Source organism: Antedon mediterranea, chromosome 6 (assembly GCF_964355755.1).
Source record: "Antedon mediterranea chromosome 6, ecAntMedi1.1, whole genome shotgun sequence".
Classification (NCBI taxonomy): Eukaryota; Metazoa; Echinodermata; class Crinoidea; order Comatulida; family Antedonidae; genus Antedon; species Antedon mediterranea.
The window spans coordinates 26,925,617-26,944,656 of NC_092675.1; the positions used below are offsets into that span (position 1 = coordinate 26,925,617).

Genomic DNA, 19,040 nt, shown 5'->3' on the forward strand with positions numbered 1-19,040 from the left:
ATTAATTTTTCTCCAACAACTTGGGATTGAACTCACCAAAGTAAAAACGATGTTAATAACGAATAATAAATAAATAGTATACAAAACTGAAGTAGGCCTAATCACCTTTTCCATTATGATTTCGTTTATTTAAATAGCGCCCTCGCAAAAGTTTTTGAAGAAACTCTTGAATTTGTTAAAGGTCGTTAAGTTCTTCCGAGACGTTTCAACATCTTAGCAAAGCCTTCGTTTGGCAAGCTTATAGTGTGATAGGAAATGAAAGTACCATGGGCATTTAGCATGTATGGATTAAAAACACTAACTTCAGACAAGCGCAAACATACTTTTTGTCTCATCGCTAAAGGAATGACTTTTTAGCCGTTTATCGAGGTTTGTATTTGCAGAGAATTCCTGTTGGCATGATATCAATCCTGTAAAGAAAAATTTAAGTGATTGCTATATTTGAAAAAAGAATGATGGCGGTTTCAAAATGGATGCTATACACTTTAGTTGTTTGCGCTTTGTTTTTCTTCGGAACGGTAAGTTTTTATATTGTTTGTCACCTGAAAGGTAGGCCAGTATTTTAACTTCCTTTACAATAATTATTAAAAATAGTGGATACACTTAATTAAAGCAATGACACACAGATAACACTTAAGTTTTTCTTATTAAAACATATAACACAGGCATATATCTCTAACTACCCCGGAGTGGAGATTGAATTTATTATTTTGAAAACGGCGAAGGTGAGGAGATCTGTGAGTATCAAAAAGTCGTTCAAGAGATTCAATCTCCCAAGTATTATACAGACCATTGTTACAATGTATTTTACTTGAGAATGCACCGCCAGTAATACTTGTGTACCGGTACATTTTCGAAATGTTAGCATGCAAAAAAATCGTAAGAGAAATCCTTCTATTCCACCTTGTTGCTAATGTGGTCAATTAGTAATAATTAGTGTGCAACAAACATTACATATTTATGATAATTAGCAATATACATACTCCATCATCACATCCTTTTTATTACCATTTATTTAATAATGAATTATTTCCGATACATATCATCACGGAACTGATTGAGTTCCACGTGGAAAGACTGTTTCGATGTGATATTGCAACGTATTGCAATGCTATTGTATTGTACGAGATCGAGTGATACGATTACATTTGTTTTATCGAAAAGTGAATTCAATCTTGCTAGATGTTATTGTTTTCATTTTCCATGGCTTATTTTTTTTAATGCAAAAGCTTACCGGGAAGATCATGCCCCGGGAAAACGAATTACACTCTTTCCTGGGCCTTCAATTTGATTGACATTGTTAAAGGCCTAGATTGAAGAATAACAAGAATATTCAAACGTTGTATGTATTGCTAAAAGTTTTTTTTTAACTTGAAAACATTAATCACAATCAGTTAATCCTACACTAACTTAAATAATTTATCGTTCTAAACAAAATATTTAAAGATTATTTACATTTTTTTCATATTTAAAGATTTTTTTTTTTCAAATTGTTATTATAATTATTAATGTATATTTGCATATCTATTAATATTGATATCACAGCCTTCAATACTTCTAATGCTTTAAGTATCTCAATTATAGTTTTCAGACTAAAATAAGTATATCCTTCTACTGTTAATTATGATTAAAATATGACAACCCTAACATTTTATACTCAATGCATCATCCACACACATGGTAACCTTATATTGTCAAGATTTAGAAAAATTATTTTATTTTGATATACAGGCAAACTCCACTCCCAAAGACTTGCTATACTAACAACTTGTGTTTATGTAGATGGTCTTTAAGTACGTTTCCTGTGAACAGATTGCCACCTTAGAATTAACTAATTGTTGTTAATATGTTTGATAATGAATTGCTTCCATTTTATCCAGTTCATCAGTTCAATCACTTTGTTAAAAACCAAATATTAAAGATGTATTGTCCCCCTGAACAAATTATTCTGAACACAATTATTGTTGAATATGCAATTTTAATATAACATATTAGTTTAAAATAAATGTATATAGGCCTATCTGAAAAAAACTGTAATTTAAAGAAAAATATGGTCAAATTGGCTGCCAGCCAATGGATTTTTGGTTGAATTTGACCATTTATTTTGTCATTTTACATGGTAAACGTTTTTTTTTTACGGAAGGGGATTAACTATATGAAAACTAAAAAATAACCTATTAAAAGTCTGATTTAATTAATTATCATTTTTCAAATTTTGGGAGGACAATACATCTTTAAAGGATACAACGGAAGAGGAAAATTGTAAGACCCCATTGTAAGATACAGAATAATGAATGTTTATGAGTGCGATGGTGCAAATAATTTCATGAAGTGAAAGGTTCCTATTTTTTTTTATCTATTGGTTTTATTTCATAACGCATCAAACAATGAGAAACTCGCCAATTACAGATGGATACACTTTTGTTTATAATTAATTGTCGTCTGTCGTCTCATTTGAGGCTCAGCGAGTGGAGTTAAAAAAAGTCGTGTCGTTAAAATCCTGTCACTAGGTCAGGATTGGACCCTGGACATTGGGATTGGAAGGCAATCACAATAACAACCAAGCTATACAGCTCCACAGTCTACATGGTGAAAATAATATTGTCATGGAATTAAATGCTCTATTTTCACGAGTCTATGGCCCACGATCATCCAATCAAATGACTATGAATCTAGGTGTTATAACCATGAAATGTTCAACTGCAGTACTGAAAAATCTTGATTCAGAAAGAGCAGGATATAAATTTACCTGGGTAAATTGGTTACATGTAACCACCAAAGTTAGCGATAATTGGTCAACACATTTATTCATTAAGGCATATGGAAATCATGAGGTTTCTTAAAGTTCTTGAATTTTATAGTATACTTTTTCCTGACCAGCATTATCTTTGGGGTGCCTCTGTCTTGGTTGTTGTCTCTGAGCACCCGGTCGTCTGTGGCAAGGCAAATGTGTATCCTGCTCCTTTGTTTGGTCACCTAGGTAGGGGTCCGGGACCGCGACAGAACGAGAACGGATGGGGACCCTCTAAAGAAATTGCATTTTATTTGTCAGGCATTTGTATGATTTGTTTTTATTTTTTTTAATGCGCCTTGAGCACTCTTGAGTGGTATGTGTGCGCTATAAAAATCCTGTTATTATTATTATTATTATTATTATTATCAATGAAATCAGGGCAGTCTGATATATAATGAGTTAAACAAAATGTGGAAATACTGACAAGGTAGTTTGCTTTACATTGTTCTTTTCTCGTATGGTAATTATGTCTATAAGAGACTCTAACAAGACAATACGCAGGTTTTGAAATAACTGGTTAGTCGTCAGCAGATACGATACTTCAGGCTGTTTATTGTCGCAAAACATGATACAACACGAGAAAATACCTTTATAATATATGCATAAGCCTTCAGATTGCATAAGATACAGGCTTATTTTTAAATCATTTAACTTTCGATTTAACAATGCAACGCAACGTTGAGTATGAGCGCAATCCCCAGATTCAGCAAACAGACTTTTCATCTTATCGTCTAGTCTACTAATTTGGAGTGGTCTAAGCCTTTGTTCCAAACTTACAAAAAATCTAATAATACAGGTATATAAACACGGTTGATGTATTCAAATCTGTTCCACATTAGGTCGAATCACTCTGTTTTAAAAACAATATTCTTAAAATATTTAATTTTTTTCCTTCTGATTCTGCTATGGTTAATATAACGAAAGTAAATTAGTGTGTTAATCATTAGAGACACATTTACCATCAAATAAATGTAACACATGCCAGTTAAAAAAAATGATATAGGTTTTCGTTTTTAGTTGAACATGTTTATAGTTAGTATATGCCTAGTACAAATTATATTCTGAACGTTTTCTAAATGATATAATAAGAAAACATATTCCTTAAGTCAAACTGATATACAGGTTAAATTAATTATAAAGTATACTAAAAGGTGTATGAATATAACTTCATATCCAAATTGTATGTTTTTTAGTTTATATAAATAGCATAAACTTAAATGTAATCTTAACTTTATGAAGAAAGATTGTGCCAAAGGGAAATTGGAAGAAAAGTACGTTTTATGATTTTATTCTATAGGTTATTCAATGAATGACAGATGAGCTGATCGGTTTTGAGTTCAGCGAGATGTAATCGGATCGGATAAAAAAAAATATTCATTTTAAAATTAAGACAGATATGGCTAACGAAATGTAGATGTCATGACGTGTCTATCTATTACGTGTACTACAGTATATACAGGATATTTGTCTTTCTTCTCTTTCTTACATAATAAAATAGACAAAAATTATCCGTATATTTTAGACAATGTCCTTTCATTGTAATGGTTCATGTATGTGCTTACCTTCCAATCCCAATATCCAGGGGTTCAATTCTGACATAGAGGCAAAGGTTTAACTCATGTTACGTTTGTAATCCCGATATTTGAGTTTATCCATGGACTTCTATCTATCTTCTTTGGTGAGTTTCTTGCTTTTGGATACGGTATGAAATAAAAAATACAAAGCAAATCTTATTTCCAATCACATAGAAACATTATCAACTAGATATGTTGTTATAATTGTTATTGTCTTATTGAAATTTGTATTTCAGCTGATACTGCACCGTCACTATCTATTTTTTGTAGTAAATTTTCGAAATGGTACATGCATCATTTGTTAAACTCAAAGTCAAGTTCTTCAGAAAGAAACAGAACATTGTAAAACATAAAAAAATACATTATTATTATTGTGGCGTAAAAGTAAAATTATTAATTATGAACATGTAACACGGGTATAAAGTATTACGGAATAAAATATCGGTGTTTTTTTTTCTTTGATTACTAAAAACATATTGATTTCATAATATTCATAACTAATTAACGTATACAGTACATCTCTTTAAATGTTAAGTTCTTAACACATAGGCCTATGTATTCATTTTCTTAAACATATTCATTTCTTAAATTTAATCATTTTAGCATACATTCTTAACACAATTCATATTTTAACATTTTAGATTTTTTTGTGCTAAAATATCAGAGTTTACCAACTGTGGCTAATTCATTACTTATTAGACACCTCCTAAGAACCCAACAAGTAATAACACCAAATTACTATGACCCGCTGTGTTTAAGTGAAAATTAATAAATAAATTACAGACGGTCGAAATTTCAAAACATGGGTCTATGAATAATACGGATTAAGTAGTACTTTCCCATTGATATTCTGAACTCAAATTTATATCTACTTAATGTGTGATTATTTTTAATATTAAGTTAAATGTTAAAAGTTGAAAAAAAATTATTTATAAATAACACTGGAAATGACGTTTGAAGTTTTCACTTCACTTAATAAACATTTTAATTTCAAATTTATATTTTTCGGATATATCATATTAGAACATGGCTCTGAAAGCCTAGACTACACATTTCAAATAGTATTTCTTAACACATAAACAACCAATAGTAGGCCTACATTTTTGTTGTATATCGTTTTAAGATTAGCATTTCATTATTTCATAATCACTACTGGTATTAGGTTATTTTATCCGAAGCCGATATATGTTTATTAAAGGCTAGTTCCGAGCTTACTATGTTTGTTTTTCTTCAACGGTGAAGCAGTGGATCGCCGTGAAATAAGTTAATAAAGATTTGCTACTTTTAAGATAGATTTAAAAAGGCCATATACATCATGGCTGCCGTCGTATGCGCAAATTTGAGAAAGTGTTTACCGACCGACCGACCAACTGACCAACCAACCGACCGACCGACCGACCGACCGATATATTGAGCTGTAGAGTCGCGTTTGAACGCGCACGCGACTAAAAAAACACACACGCAACTTTGATTGACAGAAATCTGCTTTTCAAAATGTTACCGTATTGTTTGGTCTTATTAGCAACTTAGGATTTTCTGTGTGTATCAAATTGAAACCTATTGAGTTATGAAAAACCAACATTTAAACTAAAAGAATAAACAGAGGCTTAAGTGTACTATAATTTGTTAATCGATTGAAATAAAATGCGGTTGGTATATTCTATTTAGTCAGTATAATTTAAATTTAGTATGTGATATCAATTTGATAATAGTAATATATGAGGTTAAGTTCAAAATGGCCTATAGATACAATAATATGAATAATTTGAAGTTACAAAGTTCGACGTTGTTGAAGAAATAAAAAAAAAATATTTTCCGCATAAACCCTACGATATTAATTATAATTAGTAACGGTTAAAAAATAAAATGCTTTGATGTAAATACATTAACATATATAATACTGCATTCTGACAGTTTTTAATAAATTACTGATTACTCTTGTTTATGTCAAAATTGTTTACAGTTAATGTGTCTAAAATCTTTGCGGAAAAGTGTCCTGAAGTGAGAGTGATATTACACTTATAACTTCAACCATAATAGTTTTAAGATTGGAATATAATTAATTACGCGTGTGAACATGACCTAATGTTAATGATAAACGTCTGTGAATGTTCACAAATAATGTTTCATAATTCAGTACTGTATATTAGTAAATTGATAACGTTTTAATGTTGCTGAATGAGTAATGTAATGTCATGTGGACGTTGTGTTTAATTAGATCTACCTACGCCTTAGTATTTGTAAAGTGACGATAAAAGCAAGTTACTGAGGCGGTCATAATCACTGATACATAACAGGCCAATATAGTATATCCTACTTAGATTGGGTTAGAAAATAACATAACATAACCTGTTAGTGGAAAGTTCAAATTTATTTATCCTACACGTTGTACATTTTAGGTATCTTGGTCGTCTTGGTCACTTTTATCCTCAAAGATATTTATTAGATTATAACTAACGTGAGTTCGAACCAGAATAATTATGATACACGTTCTATGCCCATGCGCGTCTTAATTGCACAGACGACAGTATCAATTTTCAATCATTTTACATTACATAACAAAACGGCTTTCGTTGTGAAAAGTGCGAAATGTAGCTCTTTCTACTGGCATGCTTTTCATCAAAAAAGTCCGCGCAAATAAACAAATTAGAAACGGAGATGATAAAACCAAACATAGTTAATAGAATAATATGCAAGGTGTACTGAAATGAAAATGTATGTAAACAGATAAGGAACTTATGTATGGAAATAACAAATTTACCTAAGATAAAAAAAACAAGGCCATATAGATGGCTGCAGTCGCGTGCTCATTAGTGTTTACCGACCGACCGACCAACCTACCAACTGACCGAAATTACTGAACATGTTTAAAAATGTTGAAATGTTTAAAACCATTTATATTTTTTTAATTTACACGTGCGTAGCCTGTCACTTTTGACGTGCTCGTATAACGTAATTTCGAGTTGAAAAGTAAGTCAAGAAAACAGAAATCGGGCAAAAAGAGCGCGCAATAACATTTAACGCGCAGTGCGCGCGCAAAAATCTGCGCGCTCATTGCAATTTTGTAAACGCTTAAAATTTCCTGAAACGTACTCTTATTTCATCGAAAATAAATTTTGAAAATTTTAAGCGCGCGTACGCATGCGATACATGCACTACGCACGTAATTGTATTGCTATATGATTTATGCCCTGAAATTTATGAGTACCAAATTTTATTTAATTGTGATTCATGGTTGTGAAGATACCGTATGATTACAAACGTGATTTTGTTAAATCGTGCGTAGACCGCGTAATTTTTTATTGCGCACCGTGAAAACATAACCACATCGATTCCTGGCCATAAGGAATATAATTAATTAATTAAACTGATATCAAGATAAGGTCAGAAAGCGATAAAACGCATTGTGATACCGGACCGACAGACAGATCAACATACCGACAGACAGACCGACAGACCGACAGACCGACAGACAGACCGACATAGTGAACTATAGAGTCGCGTCCACGCGACTAAAAACATATTACAGAAACGGAAAATTATTACTGTATTGTTGTATTTTAACTTGTTTGTGATAAATGGGATTCACTACTTAATAGACACGAGAGATCGTCTGCCCAGCTGTGGAAGGAAATTCACCTCCTTATCAACTGCCGGTTTAGCCAAACAAGGAGCTGTGTGTACAGCGAATCTCCCGTCTAACCAATATCAGCTGTAATTGTAATGTACAGTGTAATTCCAAATTAATACCAAATATCATCAATATTATTGTTGATAATCTGAGCAATTAAACAATTACCATTTTTGTCTCATTGATTGATGACTTGAAAACAACTTGAAGACGTTCCTCATTGTTAAAACACGTAATATTTATGTTTTTAAAGAATTAGTAAAAAGTATCCCACATTTACAGTTTAATCTGAAGTAAAATAGTGGATTTGCTATTTTGAGGGGGAAAAACACCCGGATGTTCGTAGAAACGAATCCGAAAGTTCATTGTCCAATTTATTATTAATTCCCAATGTCTGGTTAAATAAATCTAGCCAGTCAACAAGAACCTACTGTGTGATAGGTTAAGTGAAATCCAGAAGTAAGTCTAAAACACCCAACAAAATATTTATTTGAGAAACATACCTTACTAAAGATTGTTTCTTATTATTATTTGATTTCTGATTATTATCTCTGATCCGCAATATTTGTTTTCTTTTGGTTAATATTACATTTTCCTTTTTTTAGGAACAAATTATTGATTTCGAAAAAAAAAATTACATTTTACGTTCACAATGTAACCACCTGTGATATATGCAAATAGAATGTGTTTGATAAAGACGAGGTAGAGAAGTTAGGCAACCATTGCCATACATTACCAGATTTTGGCTACTAGCATGTAGTATGCGACCACCTGTGTAAAGCTACCAGCTATCTAAAGTTACTACCTGTGCTTTACTCATTGATCAAAATCAATTTCAATAGTAAGGTTAACGTTATATAAAACATTAAATATATTTTTATTCTAGATTGAAGGAAAGAAGAATAGTAACTCTAAGAAAAAGAACATCAAACAAGTGAAATGTAAGTATTTGTAATTATTAATAATGAGTTTCTAAAGAAATAAATATAATTTATGTGTGTGCGTGTGAGTATGGAGAGAATTTCATAATTGGTATTTGTTGGATAATTGACCATTGCATGTTCATTTGTTCGTACAGTAATAGTTAATTTAAAGCAATCCGTGTAAAGAATCCCAAAACTTTTAATTTTAGGTACATCTTAAATAAAACATTTGACCAATAAAGAGCAATAGATCATTCGAAACTGTTGTGATTGGTTAAATAACGTTGCACGTACGCCCTTAGGTTGCGTCTTGATAGTATCAAACTTAAACATTTTAAATATTCCTAACTTGTATTTAAATAAAATATAAATGTTTGATGATATACCATGTGATGCAGTCAATCATTTTGAAATCTGTCAGTAGACAATTTAACTAACATGTCTCATTTCGATTACCCGCATGCTTCCCCAAGGATTTCAATTAAATTATATGAAAAACAAAAAATCGTGTGTGTTTTCAGGTTATGCTTAACCAAGATTCTTATATCCATTTAAGGTATTTTATAAACAATTTTCTGCAGATAAAAATGACTAATTTACGATAAGGGATTTACATAAAATGTAAATACTTATAAATCTTATCGCAAATAATGTAGATAAAACGTTTATATTTCATATAAATTTCATTTAAAAAACGGGTTCTAGGAAATTTATTAAAAGTTATAATCATGATTTATAAAATGTTTTCATGATGTAGTTTCTGTAAAGCCTAAATATCCAGGGCTGTCGTGTCAAGAGGCGAGAGGAGACTGTTCCCATATCTGGTGCGTACAACGAACTGTAACGCCCAGCCAATGGGATCTATTTCTACATTTCATGACGTCATTGTTGTTGATGTCCATAACTCGGAACTATTAAACATTATTATTATAACTACAACCTTTTAATGATAATAAAACGGTCATTCTTCAGGGACTTTAAACTACATTATTCATTAATATGTCAAATTACTCCCTTTGGTTGGTTTAAGAATTCAATTCGATAAGTGCCAGAAAAACATCACTTGAAATTTGTACTTTAGTCATGTTCACAAGTGAAAATGAATCGTCTATGCAATATATTTTATTTCCACATAGTATATTTTGTATTCACACATTTGTTATTGAAGTTATTGGTTTTTTTTTTCTCGGGTTTTTTAAGCTCTGTCTACTCTATCAAACGTTATGTGACAAAACAATGTTATGTGCCCATATATGGACATGATGATGTCATATCACTATCATAGTTGGGTACATCACACATTTTTGTCAAACTAGTTTTATGGTGTATACAAAGCTTAACATACACCACCCTCCCCCACCCCCATTACATCGCCCTATCCAGGTGTCCAGTAGTTAAAAAAGCTAGGAACAAACAAACAATTCAATAATGTTTAAAACGATTATAAATAAATGTTTTTTTTCAAATTATTCTTTTTTATTTAAAATATAAGATTATTTTCAATTTTTTAAAAAATGGAGTTAAAAACAACATTTTAACGACCGGTACAGTATGTGTCCAAACGTGATGAAGAGTACTTCTTAACAGGAAAAGAGGAAGATGAATTTTTGTGAGCGCCCCTTCCTCCCGAAAGACTGAAATATTTAATATTATTTGATCTCTCAGAGGGAACCATAATTGTGACATTCTCTTAAAAACATAAATTGCCACGAAGTGCGGAAGATGATTTGACAGAATGCATGCGTACATCAAGTTTTGGCGAGTTACATTATGAACGTTAAGTGCGGAAATCGACAGACAATTAGTAGGATTATGTAAATCGAATTATAGAGCTCAAAAAGCCAAACACGACAAATCGCAATAATACCGTAAACTGTATATCTGGCGTTTTTATTTTCGCTATCGAATGCGTCACTTGGAATGGAAAAAAAATATACGGTATTTGTATGTGTATACAAAAAAGGATAGTTATTTTATACATAGAGACATTTCATTTGATCATAATTATATTTATCTATTTGAGATTGATGCCTAGATGATAGCATACTCAAATTAGGCACATAATAACCGTTTGTGTTGAGGTTGCAAAATCTAAAATCTAAGCCTTATGCCCTGTTGGTTGCTCACCCCCATTTACCACCACTCAACATACATACTCTAAACTAGGAGTCCTACCCGTCGTATTTCATGCCATAATTCGTTAAAATTTAATTCTAAACATTTCATTATCATAAATAATTTTAATGATTACTAATAAAAAAGAATAATAACTAAAACATGATAATTATATAATTATTATATCTTGCTGCACAGATATTTCTGTTCTTAAAATATATTTTCTTAAAGGCAAGGAGTGAGCGTAACTATGTTGTGACTTCACTATTACGATTAGGCCCTTTAACATATGTCCCTTTAAGTGATTCAAAGTTTTTTTTAATGTTGTTATCATTTTCCCAAATCCCTCTATGATTACCAGACCTATATACTTTGAAAATGCTCTGAGATTAGGAGTAGATTGTGAAGATGTCTGAATTGCCACTGATACAAATCTTATCTTTACCATCATATCTATCCATTCCTTGCAGTCGATACTATAAAACACAAGCCTAAAATAATATTATCTGTTGTCACAAACAGACCTCTGTTGCCTGTGAATTAAGAGTCGAAGTCCCTTGGACTAAGGACGTATAAAGCAGAGGAACGTGCTGTACTCATATAGTCTGTAATCGTAACCTCTGTTGCGTTGCTTTTGCGTACCTGTCAAGTTCAGATAACATAGAAAATCATGCATGGAATGTATCCAAAATATGCTGCAAAATCAAACTTACGTGCTCTTTCTTTTTTGTTATGTTGTTTTCAACATCTATATCTTGATACTCATCCAATTCCATGCTTAAAGTTTCGTAAAGTACATTTCTGAAATAAGGTTTTCTGAGAAAAACAATGAATGATTATCGTGCTCTTGGGACCAGAGTGTGCTTATATCTTGGTCCCCTTGCGCTTTTTAGACTTTATTTAACTGGTCACTTACAAAATATACTTACGTTTAATAGGGCACAATGTTTCAAACATGAAATTGATCCGTGGCTAGCATAGTAATACAATAATGTTTCTTATAGTTTGTTGAACTCTTCGATGTTCTTATTTTAACATTTTCTACATTGGTTAACGTTTTGAGTTAGAGTTTTTAGTCATTTTTTCAAAGTTTCCATTTTAAAGAACCGAATTTAATTGAAAGAGCACACGCCTATATATTGTCTTTATTTAATATTTCACTTACAAAATACTAACTTAATAAATATGTATAGTCTACACCAGGATTAGTTTAAAGGTCGGTTTATTCCTTTTAGGAATACATTTGAAAATTACCGAAATATGAGTAAATAATTTGAATGAAGGATTCAGGAAAAGTTGTTGATACAATAAAAAATTGTGTTGATGTTTAGGTTTGTCGTTACCGTACCAACTTGGAGTGCTTGTTTAAGTTTTAATTGAATTGCCTGAGAAATAAAATGATTTATGAATTTTCAACTTTCATTTCTCTGTTCAACTTTATGGTTAGAGGTCAGTGACTATGAAAACATTAACCAACATTACTTATGTCTGATGGCGTATTGTTTCAAAATGACATTTATTTTATGTTAAGCTTGTATAAAACATTCAACGTTTCTGAACAAAATATGCAATAATATAAGCATAACATTTTGATACAATTTTATTTAACATAGATAGCATATTAAGTAGATGGAAGCAATTGTGGTCTTTCTTGGCACATTATGATCTTTTAAGACAATAAAATAATAAATGATAAAACGTGTTGATAATGTTACTATTACCACTGCATAATTTCAGACAAACTAATACAAGTGGTTAACTCCAAGAATGAACACATATTCGATCGATATTATTTTAAAGAATTTGATTGGACTGAGAAATCTTATTTGAATTGACCACTGTCAAAATGTTGTATGCTTTTAGCGCACGTGACAAGTAAATCAGTTGTAGATAATGTGTATATGCAAAACATGAGTTAAGCTCATCAGATTCTCAACAAATGATCAAATACGTAGAAATGTCGAATTATATCTCTTTATTTTGGTGTTACCATGATTTTTTTATTTATTGTTCTGTTTATCTGCCCCGCGTCATTTACAGTTCTGTAATAATTTATGAGCGCAGTATGTGCCAATATTTTACAAATATTAAGTTGTCTAGAATATACTGTTTACTATTATGAATGTATGTGTCATGTGCACTGAAAGCATACAAAATTTTTATTTGAAGTACATAATTTGACAACTTGCTGTAAATGTTTTATATTGCCATCCAATTGTTTCCGCATAATGATTTTTACTTGCGGAAAACTTTTCTTTCAGCGATTTTAAACTCACAACTACGAGACTACTTAATAATCAAACCTTACCGATCAACGTCAGAGGGAAAATATATATCAAAATTATTAAATGCTGAATTTAAAAGAGGAAAACATGAGTACAAAAAGGTTACTGGTAAACTTAAAAAGCGTAAACCACGTGACGTTGAAGATTTTGAACAATTTCATTTCAACCTAAATTCTACCAGGCACGAAGAGGAGTTAGTTTTAAATGTAACTGGGAATGACCGGTTGGTTGTACCTGGAACTAAAGTTAACATTTTCAGAGAAGATGGTACCTCGTCATCTAAGCTTGTGAGGAGAAAGTGCCATTTTAATGGAAACGTACCTGGCGATCAACATTCCCGAGTTTCAATTAGTATTTGCAATGGCATGGTAGGTACATTTTCTAAACCCAATAGAAAGTTAGCCCATTTAATAAACTTTCATGTTTGCTGACTATAACACAATAGTTTTCCAACCAACAGTTTCAACTTTTACTAGTTCTTAATTTTCAATATGCATGATTATCTCTTTATAAATTAATAAAATTAATGCGGCTCAAAAAATATAATTTCCCAATTTAATGTACTAGATGGGTTGGATTTATATGGATAAACAACATCATCTCATCGAACCGTTGGATGTCGATGGACATGAAGAAGATCAGTATCACGTGTTTTATAAGAAATCAGATATTAAAGAATCTGCACAGGCGGATCAAGATGGTATAACGTTAGGTGAGTACGTAACAATAACTAATGATACGTAACAATAACAGAACATGGAACAACGAGGGAAAGCCAAGTCCTTAGTTTCAATCAACTAAACACATCTAATTAACTTAATAGGGGTATCCCTGAAGAGAGATGCTACCCAAGTGTTAAAGCATATTATTTCTTCTCGTTTGTTCCACAGACAAAAGTGAAACGGTTTCTATTGTATACGGTGTATTGTATGCCTACACTAAAACTAAAATTATGTCAAATATCTTCTATTTTTTTAAATTTTAACTATTCACACTATTTAACCCCTGTAAATTTTTATTAACCGTTATAAACAAGAGAGAATTCAACATCGCTACCTCATGCTGACTATAACATGTAATAAATCCATTAATAAGTCATGGGAAATGATGCTGATCAATGTGTTGTATACACGTTCTAATAATGCATGATCACACTAGGCCTATAACGTTTTTGAAAATGTCAAGTAAAGTATGTATGTTATGTTAACTTTTATTAAGGAAATAAATGATATCCCATACAATTTAATGATAAGATAACATACAATTGAAGGTTATCCATACATTTTATTATTGAACATATCATAAGAAATAACGATCTACCGCGAAGCCACCAGTGAACAAAGGTAACGAATCCTAATCTAAATTTTTAAACAATAATGCATGTTACCTAATGTTGTTACAATTATCATTCAAACTACTGCTTTGTATTTGGAGGAGGCCAAAATACAGTTTGTAACTATTTAAACGAATGACGGAAATACTTTCAAATTCCTTGTAAACGAAAAGAATATTTGCTATACACTAAATTACATTCATCAAGCTAAACTACAAGATAATTATTAACCAACTAGGGATATAGAGGCACTACACCCACGGTATTTTACAATTGTCAGCTAAAATTATAACGTCTTCGTAAGACTAAAGTTATTGTATTAAATTTATTTAAACCCCCATAAAGTATTACAAATACTTATGTAATACATTTCACGTAATAACAGTGGCGCTGATGAGACTTTAATTTCCTTTATTATCGGTCACGTGATACTAGAACTGGATTGTAAAAACTAAATTACGTCATGTAATAATTGGAGACCTATTTCCTTATACATATATTTTGCGTTTTGATTCACGCTCCCCTTGGAAATTATGTCAGCCCCTGTTTCCTCCTTTTCAACAGCAGTCCGGTTTGTACAAACAATTACGCATTTTGAATCATGTAATTTGTTATGTTTACTTTACTTCGTTATAGGCCTACATAATGATTATGTATAATGGAGCTACAAATCAAAGCAAATCTACACTAGCAAACTTTTACACAAACTTTGTTTGCTTGTAACTAGACTAGTGACTGGAGGATGTAATTTTGTCTTTCTGGGGGATCACATGACTGTAAAGCACCAATTACACTGTACTGCAAAATACAATGTGCCGGTGTTGACGCTCTGCGTATTTAAACACAAGAGCGTTGCCGGGGGATCAATTGATTGATGTAACATATTGCACCTTATACTGATAGATATTAACCTACTGACAGATCGTGTTTAATAATTTAACTTTAATACGGCCGTATATAGATGACTTGCAATAGTCAGTTAGACTTTATCTAATGACAGCTTTAGAGTCGAGTAGATGCAACCATGAAGCTATAACATTAAAACTAATTGTATAGCTCCATGGTGCAACCCTCTACCATATCCTATTTCTACCCCTTTAGGTGTCAACCTTCAAGACGACATGATAGGTCCAGTAGAGGCGTTTTTAGATAACAACAATAGAAGAAAGAGAGCAATCTCATATGATCAACAGTATTCTATAGAAACGTACGTTGTTGGTGACAACACAGTCATTGAAATGTACGGTGGAGAGGGAGCCGAGCAGTACTATCTAACGATGATGGATATTGTAAGATTCTGTCTATTTACACTGAAATTGACCGACCACTAAAAACTATGAGCTATTTACTGAATGATCAAAAGTAATGGGGAGATTTAATTTATGTTTTTCTAGGTCCACGAATCGTTTCAACATGATTCGTTGAGAGCTGACATTCATGTGGTAGTTTCCAGAATGACATTCCTCAATAAGAAACAGGTAAATAGTTTTCATATTTAAACGAAATGTTTCACCTACTGTTTCTGTCAGCGACAAGAAATTCCTGGCAGTTTCAAGGATGTAAATAATGCCAGTAACACTAGAAAACTGTGCTTTTCCTACAGTAAGACGTTCAACAACATGCACTGGATAGTAATATTTTACAAAACTATGCCTGACGTCTTGAGATTATGTATATGGACATTTTCAGATCTCTGTCCCAGTACTTATCTTGAAAATTTTAACCCACAGTCAGATCAGTTGATTGATGACGACAATCCAAATATCAGCAGACGGCAGATATGCGAGTGGTTCTCCAAGCAACACGTTGATGACGATGCTGATCCTGATCATTTCGATGCTTTAGTATTCCTTACGAGACGAAGCATGGACAAAGCTGGTACGAATACTGATTTTCAATGTAAAGCTCAGTCATGTATCTTCATTAAATGTCTACCCTTACAAAGCATTCTATGATATATTTCATTACAATGATTGGCCTCTCTTGTAGGCTACAATACAATATTCAATTATTGAATCTGAAGTGTATGATCCCTAATATGCAATACCCCATGCTTTAATGTGTTGTTGTCTGTTTTACCGTCAAGAAAAAGAATGTTACGTTTGTATTTCCAAAAGTGATAATACATATCGTGCAGGCCTATCCTGTAAGATGTTAAACTGTCATCATTAGAGTAAGCCTACATCATCAATTGATCAATCAATGCATACGAAGAAAACCATATGAACCCCGGTCCCCGCAGGGTTCTAGTTTTTTATCAACTTCATATTTTGGCTCATCAGTGTATGTAGACTTATTAGCGCAGCCAAATTTCAGAATTGTCTCCCATAGAAAACATTACATTACTTGCTACTTTATTCAAATACCGCACTGTTTGTGTTGGCTTCTGTTTTTTTCTACAGGAATCGCACTCGTGAGTGGAATGTGCAAAAAGAAACAAAACTGCGTAGTGGTACGTGACCAGGGTCTTCCATCAGCGTACATAGTAGCGCATGAACTCTCTCACTTGTAAGTTTACCAGCTTCTATTTTAGTTCTAATTATCAATTGTATTTTTGCCAATTGTTGTGAATTGTTTTGAATGATAAAGTCTGGAGTAAAATGTAATTATAAATCATAATAACACTTGTGTTGTCTGAAATCCTGCCGTACGTTATGTTACGTCCATTATTGAGGATAAACAGATTGAAGGAGGACATTTTTTTTTAATGTCAATCAAAAAGTGCAATGTTCATATAGGGCTTCAAGCTCAAAGTAATTGTTACAAAAATCAAATGAATTACCTGCTCATAATAAAGTAAATTAACGAAACAAGATAATATAACGACGACGAACGAACGATACGTTTGCAAAACAATGATGAAAGTTGAAATATTGAAACACCGACTAAATTATGCATTGTAATCTCTGTAGTGTAACAATCTACTAGGATATGTGACTTAATGTGTATGCACCATTATAATAATATGTTTTTTTATATGTTACAATTCTCTAGAATAATGCATAGTTTCAGCTAGTCGTTGTGATTCGATCCTTAGTGGGCGTCTATGCGGAAATTGGAGAAATTAATGATGATTAGAAAGTATACAAAAATATGATTGTCCTGCATTATATATGCCTTATCATTCTTGCTGAATAATTTGATACGTTTAAATTCGAATTAACATACTGTAAACTTCATGAAATTGTGCCAAGCGTGACATTTAAGGCGTAAATTTCATCACTGAAAGTGAAAAATTAAAGAAAAATAGAACTCGGAATCAATTACCTACTACTACTGATTTTACTAGGTTAACATGCCGTTTTCTAGACCTAAGTAACACACCTCTATATTGAAGCTTCTTATCTACTTCTTTTCACGTCAAAAACAACAAGTAAAGCTGAGGAGGTACAATTTACAACTATAAGTGACCGATTCTTTCGACTGAATTTACAATTTTCTGTGATTGACTAATTTCGCGATATACAGCGTCTTCCGTGTGTCATGAAACAATATATAGGCCTCAATATTTGTGATTAGGTCCAGATAAATAATTATTTTAGATAGAATGAGAGAATGCACATGAAACCTAGAATTAGTTAATGTTTAATTAGTTAAAATCACTATAAAAATATCTAATTTAACGATATAAATACAGTTTCAAATAGGACAATAGGCCTAACTGTTTTTTCCCACTGCTATTAAAGATTGGGAGTTGGACATGACACGGAAAAGAATAACTGCTCAGAAGCGGCGGAAACTGGCAGCATCATGGCGCCTCTTGTTATTTCAAACTATGATGTCCATTTTTGGTCAAATTGCACCAATAATCAGCTTGCTGATAATATGGAGTAAGTGACGCATGTGCTGTTTTAATGTATCCTGTATTTCCCACGCTTAAATCAGTTTATTAAAGAAGCATACAACATAGTCAAATTATTCTTTTTTATTCACGATTAGACATTGTGTTTATTGTGACTTGTAGGCCTACTGTATACAATTTAAATTTTGTATTAAGCAATGTTATACCATTCGCTGATTTTTGCTTAAATTTCTTCAAAATGTTATGTCTGCCTTTAGAATATAATTCGTCTATATTGGAATATTACAATTTAAACACAATTTTATTCAATAATAAAAGTGTGTTGATTTGTCAAAATTATGATTATATTTGTAATAAATATGCAGCCTAACGGAAGTAGTTCTGGGGCTTACGTGTACATAATATATTATATAAATTTATAAAGCACTTTTCCAAAAAAAAAAAAGAAGACCAAAGCGCTGAACATTAATCAGAGCAGTAGCCTATAAAAAGACAAATAGACCATCTAAATTATTCCTTAGTATAGGGAAAAGAAAACTCTTCAACAACTTTTAAAAACATTGTACACTTGGAGCTATACGCA

General features: G+C 31.9%; 1 protein-coding gene across 1 annotated transcript in view; it reads left to right on the top strand.

Annotated features, from left to right (window-relative positions):
• Positions 1-336: 336 nt before the first annotated feature.
• Positions 337-19,040, top strand: part of LOC140051669 (A disintegrin and metalloproteinase with thrombospondin motifs 3-like) — a 28,346-nt gene continuing 9,642 nt past the window's right edge. The window contains exons 1-9 of the mRNA XM_072096957.1: positions 337-518; positions 8,886-8,940; positions 13,299-13,690; positions 13,890-14,034; positions 15,757-15,944; positions 16,050-16,133; positions 16,386-16,533; positions 17,058-17,163; positions 18,342-18,485. Of these exons, the coding sequence (XP_071953058.1) occupies positions 453-518; positions 8,886-8,940; positions 13,299-13,690; positions 13,890-14,034; positions 15,757-15,944; positions 16,050-16,133; positions 16,386-16,533; positions 17,058-17,163; positions 18,342-18,485 (1,328 nt within the window). The 5' untranslated portion in view covers positions 337-452. The remainder of the gene's footprint in view (positions 519-8,885; positions 8,941-13,298; positions 13,691-13,889; positions 14,035-15,756; positions 15,945-16,049; positions 16,134-16,385; positions 16,534-17,057; positions 17,164-18,341; positions 18,486-19,040) is intronic.